The sequence below is a fragment of the Brachyhypopomus gauderio genome, unplaced genomic scaffold (genome assembly GCF_052324685.1).
Source record: "Brachyhypopomus gauderio isolate BG-103 unplaced genomic scaffold, BGAUD_0.2 sc37, whole genome shotgun sequence".
Taxonomy (NCBI): Eukaryota; Metazoa; Chordata; class Actinopteri; order Gymnotiformes; family Hypopomidae; genus Brachyhypopomus; species Brachyhypopomus gauderio.
Genome location: NW_027506867.1, coordinates 1,704,214 through 1,713,520, shown reverse-complemented (window position 1 = coordinate 1,713,520; position 9,307 = coordinate 1,704,214). Strand labels below are relative to the sequence as shown.

Here is a 9,307-nt window from a genome sequence, read left to right as displayed (position 1 = left end):
GTCTCCCAAACATCCAGTGATGTCTCCTTCCTTCACACCAACTCCACTGCACTGGACAAATGTTCCTGTGCAAATGTGTTTCAGACACACATTCACCCAGCAATGCATGACTAAGATTTCTAGAAAACTAGAATGCACATTCTTTTCTTTCTTTTTGTTTTCCTTACTTATTTTACTGTTTGCTGAATAACAATTACACTGTTATGTCATGTCTGTTGTTGACCAGAAGAGGATGGGTCTCCCCTTTGAGTCTTGGTTTCTCTCAACGTTTCTTTTTCATGCTCTAGGGAGTTTTTCCTTGCCAGTATCGCCTTTGGCTTGTTCACTGGGGACTGGGACTTGAACTTGGACATATGTAAAGCTGCTTTGTGACACCTGTTGTAGCACTATACAACTAACTTTTCACTCCGAAGACATTCTCCACATCGTGGGGATCTCTGTGGACTCCTTTGCTAGCTTAGTGATTATTGTTATCATATTTTTGTGTTATCAATATGATAAAAGAGGGGACTGTAAGGGAATTTGTGATTTACTGTCTGTGACCCTCAGACAATACAGACATTCAGTTCACTCCCTTATCTGTGTGTCTGCTTCTCAGTTAGAACCTCCCCCCCCCGTACTTTTCCACTACCCCTAGATCCAGTCTACTGTGCCAACTTTCCTGAGAACACCAATCATATTAGGTCATTATTCTTACCCAATTGTGTTGACACGTCTTCATTCTGAATTTACCTACATGTATTACTATTAAACTTTGGAACTCTTTCCTGACACCCGTGTGTTGTGAATCTGTTCTCCTGGGCCCAGTTATGGAACTCTGAGGCCTGTACAAATTTATTATCTAAATTATGAACCCTGATGGTTTTGGTCTATGTCTGAAAGATGATTCCAAAAGAAAATAATTCTTAACATTGACCCTGCAGGACAGCTACCATTTGCTTTACTTTCTGCACTCACTCAGCACCAGTGTCAGATACATATGCCTGATGTTTGATTTCATAATGATGTCGTACATTAAACTCTTTCATAACTGCCAGTTTCAGTGCAGATCAGACAGACACACTTCCCCTTGAATTCTTTAAAGAAATATTCACACTCCCACCATTTCTGAAATCTTCTGCACTTTCTACCTTTCGCTTCTTTGGTTCCGTCATGTTTAGTAACTCAGGGGAATTTTTTTCTGCGATTGTCCTTTTTAGTGGAGCAACTGCCTTGGTAAACAGTAGCTCCCCCTGGTGTTAAAACTAAAAAGTGCAATTCACTCAAGCAAAAGTTGAAGTGCGGGCCATATTCTATTCTTTGGACACCCCTGCAGATTTGAAGGAACAGATTTGAAAAACGATGAGACATTGCAAAGAAAAAGAAAGAGACGGTGTAGTGTACAAGGGACAGTAATAAACTAACAAGAAATGGTCTAGTGTACCAGGGGCAGTAGTAAACTAACAAGAAATGGTGTAGTGTACAAGGGGCAGTAGTAAACTAACAAGAAACATAGATATGGTGTAGTGTACAAGGGGCAGTAGTAAACTAACAAGAAACATAGAGATGGTGTAGTGTACAAGGGGCAGTAGTAAACTAACAAGAAACATAGAGATGGTGTAGTGTACAAGGGGCAGTAGTAAACTAACAAGAAACATAGAGATGGTGTAGTGTACAAGGGGCAGTAGTAAACTAACAAGAAACAGAGATGGTGTAGTGTACAAGGGGCAGTAGTAAACTAACAAGAAACATAGATAAGGTGTAGTGTACAAGGGGCAGTAGTAAACTAACAAGAAACATAGATAAGGTGTAGTGTACAAGGGGCAGTAGTAAACTAACAGGAAACATAGAGATGGTGTAGTGTACAAGGGGCAGTAGTAAACTAACAAGAAATGGTGTAGTGTACAAGGGGCAGTAAGTACACTGTAATCCCTTCATAGCAGAGTTGGTGCTCTTGTCTGTTGATGAAAGAGAAAACTGTTCAGCAAAACATTTTTTATTTAATTGATATTTGAGCGTAGTGATGTGAACTCAGATGATGATAATAATAATAATAATAATCTTGTATAGCACCTTTCATACATACTGTACATGCAACACAAAGTGCTTTACAAAATAAATAAAGAAACATTAAAAGGAAGCAAAGATTTGACTGGCAGGGTGAGCGAAATAAAACAGAAGCGATCACACCAAGTCTCAGGGAAAATGTATGGTTTAATAGAAAACCAAAAACCCGTGACTTGATCAAAATGAAGGATATAATGACCAGCGGTCAACTGGTACAAAGACAAGACATATATAGACAAACAAACGACCCTCAGGTGAGACGGATCGCGGGCCCCGCCCACATGAGGGACGTACACAACAACGACAACAACAACTGCCAATAAGATGGAGAGTTTCTTAATGATGTCATCCTGTGATGTGAACATGTTTATCTGTATATAAAGAAAAGACCAAAATATCTGATTAGTATTGTTGTACATGTATGAAAACTATATGTTACAGACATGGTTATGGTTGTTCATTATCTTGTTGTTAGAAGTACCTGCTCTTCAAGATGATGTCTTTGATGCTCGATCTCTCCTTTGGAGGCACACATTTGTCCACCATTTTGATAATATCTTTATGGCTGGACAAAAGTGTAATGCAGCTACGAGCATAGAACCTGAGGAGACATGTTTAAAATTACTCTCATGGCTGACTCATTAATTTGCTGATGGACACATTGCTGACTCCAGGGCCATAGAGACTAAGTGAGTTGCCTACCTCACTTCCTGAGCCGCGTCCAGAGCCAGTCGGCTGATAGCGGTCAGGAAGCTCTCCGTGAGGTCCTTCTTGCCCGTGAGCAGGCGGGAAGCCCCCAACAGCAGAGCGAGCCTCTGCAGATGCAGCGCTGTTGTTTTTCTCACAGCGCTGTTTTTGTGGCTGGAGGGTTAAAGAGAAACACAGTGAGAAATGCGTCTGGAGTTTGTAACAAATACACAAACTCTACCATCCTCGTTCTTACAAAAAAAGGCTAAAGAATGTGTTCTCCTCCAAAAACATTATCACAAATCACTCCTGACTGCCCACAAAACTGAGTAGACACTGTGCAGACATGCTGCTCTTTGATAATAAACTCAGAGCTAGTGGAAGTGGGCTGCTATCCATCAATATTGCTACTGCCTGGTACTGACAATGCTCCACTGTAGTAGAAATGTGTGTCCGTCTTGTACTACAAGCTTTGTTATTTATTGTGATTGTGTTGGTGAGGGGATTCTACCGGAGTCCTCCAGCCAGCAGAGCATGAATGACCCTCCTGGGCGAGCAGCTCTGCACCATGGCATCGAGCGCCAGGTCCACGTCCTCCCTGATGAAGAGGCTGCTGTCACCTGCCTTGTGCAGCAGCACGCGGGCGGCTGCCTCCGCCTCGGGGTCCATGGCCCTGCGCAGGTTGGCGAACAGGTGTGCCAGTGTGGTCATGGCAGCACATGAAACCATGGATCGCAGGTTCTTCACCTGAGACAGTGGACACAGAGGAGAGAGAGAGGTAAAGAAATGCAACAGTGAGTTTCAAGTTCAAGGTCAAGTCTCCACACATCTCTTATGACGGCCCAGGAATCCAGACTCTTCATGAGGATTTGCCTGGACTGACTCATGCATTAGCCGGCAGGTTTATTTGAGTGTGTCAGAGCAGGAAAATCACTCATTTGTACTGCACCCTTCTACCACTATGTGTAAGGAGGAGAAATTCCCCTCTAAAACATTCAGAGTGGACTCTTCCTCAGGTTATAACCACGATTGGTCATAAAACAGATCATGTCCTGTTGGGACAGCAAAATGTGAAGCTCCTTTTCAAGCCTCTTGGCTTTGATTACAGCAGCTTTTGTCTCTGAGTGAGATCCTCACCTCCTCGACCACGGCAAAGCACACATCACGGAGCTTGGGCAGAAGGATGTCTGCATGGTTCTGGGCCAGAGAACGCACCAGCATCAAGCCATCAATCTTCTTCTCCCTGTTCCCAAACACAGTGTACAAACCTGGTGTTATTATGTCAGTAATACTAAACAAGTTCCATTACTAAAATCAAGCACTTAACAAAACAGCAACAGTGTGTTCCCTATCAAGATGTCCATCGCAAATTTTTATATGCTATTTGTGGATTCTCAGACATCCTCAGTTATTATAGCTCTTTGCTGGCCGTCGGTCTAAAACACAATGTCTGTTAGCTTGGTGTAATCATTGTCCAGTCTTCACCGTCTGCTCATTGTGGAGCAGACTGTCTGTTCAAGATCAGTAACAGCCTACCAGTCCTCATTCTTCAACAGCTGAAATGCCTGACTGAGGGCCAGTTCAGGTCTGGCCAGAGGCTGCTCTCTAACCAGGTTCAGAGACTCTGCCACCTCTCCTTCACCCTGGTTATCTGCTGCAGCCCTAGTGGCGTCCCTTCTCTCAGCCGGCTTGATGGATCCAATCACCGCACCCGAGCTGAACTGAGCCTTCTTTGGGCCCGTCTCACCACCGGCTGGTTTACGGTGGAGTTTTGGCTCCTGACCTGAGTTAACCTGGGTTCCAATGGGAGGCAGCTTGATAACTACAGACTTGACAGAGTCTCTTGCTAAAAAGCCAGTTCTGTTCTTGCTGCTCACTGAATTCATCAACACAGAATTTACATACCGTTAATTAACTTTCTATTGATTGTTAACATTTTTGAATGGCCTGAATCTGTAGTTAGGTTTTTTTTTTAATATAAATACAGTGTTTTAATTCATTGCAGAAAACATCTATATGTGAGGTAAATGGGGAGCTGAGTATGGCCCCTGTGTTGAGCATTGCTGCTCTAAGTGCTTTAAGTCAATATTTTCCAGGAAAGGAACTCACCTGGCACCTCACAGGACTTATCCACGGACTTGGCCGTCCTGTACAGATTCCGAGGCCTCGGAATTCTGCTGGGCCTGGTCACCGCCGGTGGGGGCACGGGTGTCCGCAGAGCAGAAAGTGCCCGGAGCTAATCGGGCGTGCACGTGTCCACGGGCGAACACGAGTCCATGGGGCTGGGGGTGCGGCTGGAGGCCCGCGCTACTTCCCGAAGCCTCACACTGCCTCGGCCGAAGGCTCTGGCGTTCCGTGCTGCTTTCTCCGCCTCCTCGTGGATGTGGGCCCGCATGGCCTTTACCTCATCATAGAGGCCTAGGGGGAGGTCGTCCAGCTCATCTTGGACAGCAGCGCGTGGGCTCTGGATCCTGCGCACTCTCTGGGGCTCATCCAGTGGTGCGCAGTGGCTCACAGAGGAAGCATGAGAGTGGGTGGAGCTACTCTCACCGTTCCTCAGGGGCTCCAGTCGGACGTTGTTCACCCTGGTCGGCTGGTGGCGTGGAGTGCCGCAGATGCGCTTCATAATGGCCTCCTTCTGTTGTTCTTGCAGGAAGCTCCTTTCAGTCAGATCCCTGCAACGGTCTGCAAGAAACTGCTGCTGCTCACGCTCCATCCTCTCCAGACGGTGGGAGCAAGGGATTATGCGGTTTGGCTCTGGGCATGTAAGCCTGAAGACATATAATGTAGCATATGTTATTAAATTAATTGAACAACATATAATGAACGTATAACAGCACTCTCTTTTGTGTGATATTGAAGTTTATATAACAGTTAGTTCGAGGTCGTGTGTTATCACGAATAACACACTCCCTCTCGTGTTCTATTGCTTAATTAAATATTAATTTTGAGACGTTACAGGGTAAAAACAATGCATAAATCGTACAACAGAATATGATCAAGTCTCATTGTACTTAACTGTGTAAAGTTACAGTTGCTGTCCCACTTAGGCTTCTAATAACCGGTTAGCTAAGCTACAATTGTACTGGTATTTTTATGCACGTCTGATACTGTTCTGTCCATCTGCAGAGAACTGCGTGTCTGTTCGCGGGACCGTAAACAGCTCGGACACTAATGATTCCTAACAGACAAGTGTTTAAAGGATCCAAAATGACATGAATGCCCAGTAGGTGTCACTGGAGAGAAGGGTGTTAAATGTTTCGGCACTCAGTCTATTCGAGAGCTGTCACATCGTTTCCAGGTGTACAGTGAACTCCACGCCACTAGATGGCGCACACGCGAGTAGCTAAACAGCAACAAAAAAGCAGTTTGGAGTAAACGAGGAGACATATAATATTATATATAGCCATTCGGTCGTAATATCATAAATGTCGACATAAGATATTGGTGTTTTTTTACCGACTGGCTGACTAGGTTATTTAGTTTAGGCGTGAGGACAAGCTAAGTTGTAGCAACATGGTTGATACTTTGTAATAGAGGCTGTTTCTGTCAGCATGGCGTTAGTTCCGTACGATGAGAATGTACTGCCTGCTCTCTCCAAAATCCACAAATCGTCCGCCGAGTTTGAGTTCGCGAACCACACACTCCGAATATCTCAGGACTGGAGTCGACTGGGTGTCGCTGGTGTGATCTGGGACGCGGTGAGTTCACGATACATAACAATAATTATTCACATTTTGCCTGTATAATAAGACACGCCGCAATATAGTGGCCAGACCCCAACACAGTGGTCAAATTCTTACAGCAAGAAGACCGTCATTTATTAGTTTACATGTTTATAAGATCATCCTGACTGAAGCTGTTGTACATTATGTCAATAAACTCTCTGGAATAGGGTGGCTTATCCAGGCATTTGTCCAGACCACTGAAAACTGACCGGGCTTAAACTCATCTGATAGAACAAGACTAGAAATACTAATTCAGGCTAAAACACAAACTAGTGAAATCAGTATTGTGGGTAATCTCTATTTGTCCACAGCCCGTCTTCCCCATTAGTATATTACTGAGTTATTTGTCTTCCTGCTTCCAGTGTGCTTCCAGACAGGTAGGCGTGTTGGTGTCTGGGACCCTGTCTCTGACTGATCCTGGCTTTGTTTCTACAGGCAGTTGTTTTGTGCATGTACTTAGAGCTGGCGCACGTGGATCTGAAGGGCAGGAGAGCCATTGAGCTCGGCGCGGGCACTGGACTTGTGGGCATAGTGGCCACACTGCTTGGTAGGAGCTTGCTTGGTTGTTTCTAGTCTTGATTGCAGCAACAAAATGAAAAAAAAAAACATTTAATTAAAAGCCACACTTGACAGACTTGACTGAAAATTTTACTTAAAGGTAACTAATTGTATATATTTATTATGTAAATATAATTGCCATGATGTTCTAAAACCCAAAGGTTTATAATTGATGTACAACTTTTCTACTCTTCAGGAGGCAATGTAACAATCACAGACAGGAAACCTGCGCTGGAGTTTCTCAGGGATAATGTGAAAGAAAATATTCCTCCAGACCTGCAGGGAGCAGTACAGGTATCAGAACTCACCTGGGGTGAGGGGCTTGAACACTATCCCTCAGGCGGCTACGATCTCATCCTTGGAGCAGACATCGTTTACCTGGAGGACACGTTCCCCGCCCTCCTCCAGACTCTGGGACACCTGAGTTCGGGAGAGTCGGAGCTCCTGCTGTCATGCCGTATCCGTTACGAGCGTGACGAGCGCTTCCTGCGCCTTCTGGGGAATCACTTCTCTGTGCAGGAGGTCCACTATGATGCTCAGAGAGACATTCACATCTACAGGGCTGTGAAGATGAAAGCCAAGCCTGAGTTGTGAGCCTCAGACCGAGGCACCGAGGAACTCAGGTGGCACACAGGGACTGGTTGACACCAGGAGCAAGGTCATTTTTGTTTCGGTTTTTGTGCCTTGAACACACCTACGATAACTTGCCACGTTTTTTTTATATATATATATACCAAGTGTAAGGTGTTGGCTACTGCCAGTGACCTGCTGATCTGGTTTTGATTCTTTAGTGTTATGGTATGATTATTGTTAACTGTAGATGATGGATGAACCAGTGTTTCAAACTGTTGCTTATTATAAATCAGTAGTCACCAGTACTCCTCTGGTAGTATACAGTTTTCCCCTCCTAAAAATAAAAAATATTTATTTCATACATACATGCAACTCAAAGTGCTTTACAGAATAATATAAACACAGTAAAAGGAATCTAAGATTTAAAAAAATTAAGAAATTAAAGATAAAAAGGAAACAAACACAATAAAATGACAAATTATTACAATAGACAATAATGTAATGAAGTGAATAAGATGGAAAAACTATTAAATAATTAGAACAGACATAGAATGTAATTAAGTAAATCTAAGAAAACTAAAAGCAGGAAGGTTTTGAGACTGAAGCTGTACAGGGATGAAATGCCTCTGAGCCCCTCAGGAAGAGAATCCAAACCCAAATCTAACCACCCGATTCAGCTAATCAAGGTCTGAATGCAGTAATTGCATCAGATTGAAGATCAGGTGCGGTGGTTTGGTTTGACATTAAACTCTACAGGGTGCAAGGTCCCACCAGGCAGGCTTGGTGACCACTCATTAGAATTCAGATGTTTCCAGATGAATGAATGTTTCAATTTATATAGTACCTTATCAGGATACCTGGGAGGGAACCGGAGACCCCAGAGGAAACCCACGCGGACACGGGGAGAACATGGAAACTCCACTCAGATAGGGACTTGAACCCAAGGCCCCAGTGCTGAGAGGCAAACGTGCTAAGCACCAAGCCACCATGCTGCCCAGATAATGCCGCCCCTGCAGGTTTAGCAGTTAGAGCTTTCAGTTCGTCAGTATGTTTGTATCATCTGGTTCACCACCGTAATTCCAAATATTAGAAGTGGTAAAGAAACCATGTTGGACCAGGCCTAACCCAGACACTAGAGGGCAGCCTTTTAATGCATCAGTGACCATCACTCTTTGCTATTGGTATCTTTACTACTGAAACATGAGGTCCATAGACTTGCTTTTAGAAGCCCTAAAATCATTAACCTTTCTGCTCCTGGAGATTTTCCAACACTGGGGTTTAATTTCCAACCATTATCCAGCACACTAGACTTGTAATTAATGCCAATGAAAGATTTGTTGTTTTCTTATAGCCAATCAAATAATTGCAGCTCCTTAGTCACTCTTGACACTAGGTACACACAAAGATTCATGATGTGCTTCATGGTGTGGTCAATAACTCTTGGCTTATATGTATGTCATATTTTAGTTGAAGGTTTGTCTATTCCTTCATTTGAATCTATATGCTATTGTTCCCAACACTAGGTCAACATTCACTTTTTCTAACAACTTGTTTTACAACAGTAAGGTTACATCACACATGCAACAAACTGATTAAGTAGCATTCAAAATTTCCACAGCATATTTTTCCTCAGGTGTCCACTTTACATACTCATTTATTAGTAATAGTAATTGTAGTAGTAGTAATTTAATAATGATTTGTAGTATGTGATTGGT

At 43.6% G+C, this 9,307-nt stretch overlaps 2 protein-coding genes across 3 annotated transcripts; one reads left to right on the top strand and one right to left on the bottom strand.

Moving 5' to 3' along the window:
- Positions 1–2,031: 2,031 nt before the first annotated feature.
- LOC143485575 (TOG array regulator of axonemal microtubules protein 1-like) lies at positions 2,032–4,639 on the bottom strand. Of its 2 annotated transcripts, XM_076985044.1 has the most exons (6): positions 4,270–4,639; positions 3,871–3,976; positions 3,245–3,480; positions 2,749–2,907; positions 2,528–2,647; positions 2,032–2,417 (listed from the first exon to the last, which is right to left on the bottom strand). In XM_076985044.1, the coding sequence occupies exons 1-6, from the start codon at positions 4,617–4,619 to the stop codon at positions 2,414–2,416; spliced, it is 975 nt and encodes a 324-aa protein (XP_076841159.1). In that variant the 5' UTR covers positions 4,620–4,639; the 3' UTR covers positions 2,032–2,413. The 2 variants fall into 2 exon arrangements, with proteins under 2 accessions (XP_076841159.1, XP_076841158.1); XM_076985043.1 differs by having other exon boundaries at positions 2,032–2,647.
- Positions 4,640–6,287: 1,648 nt separating this feature from the next.
- On the top strand, positions 6,288–7,613 carry mettl21a (methyltransferase 21A, HSPA lysine). The gene is made up of 3 exons (XM_076985045.1): positions 6,288–6,434; positions 6,897–7,008; positions 7,216–7,613. The coding sequence occupies exons 1-3, from the start codon at positions 6,288–6,290 to the stop codon at positions 7,611–7,613; spliced, it is 657 nt and encodes a 218-aa protein (XP_076841160.1).
- Positions 7,614–9,307: the final 1,694 nt, after the last annotated feature.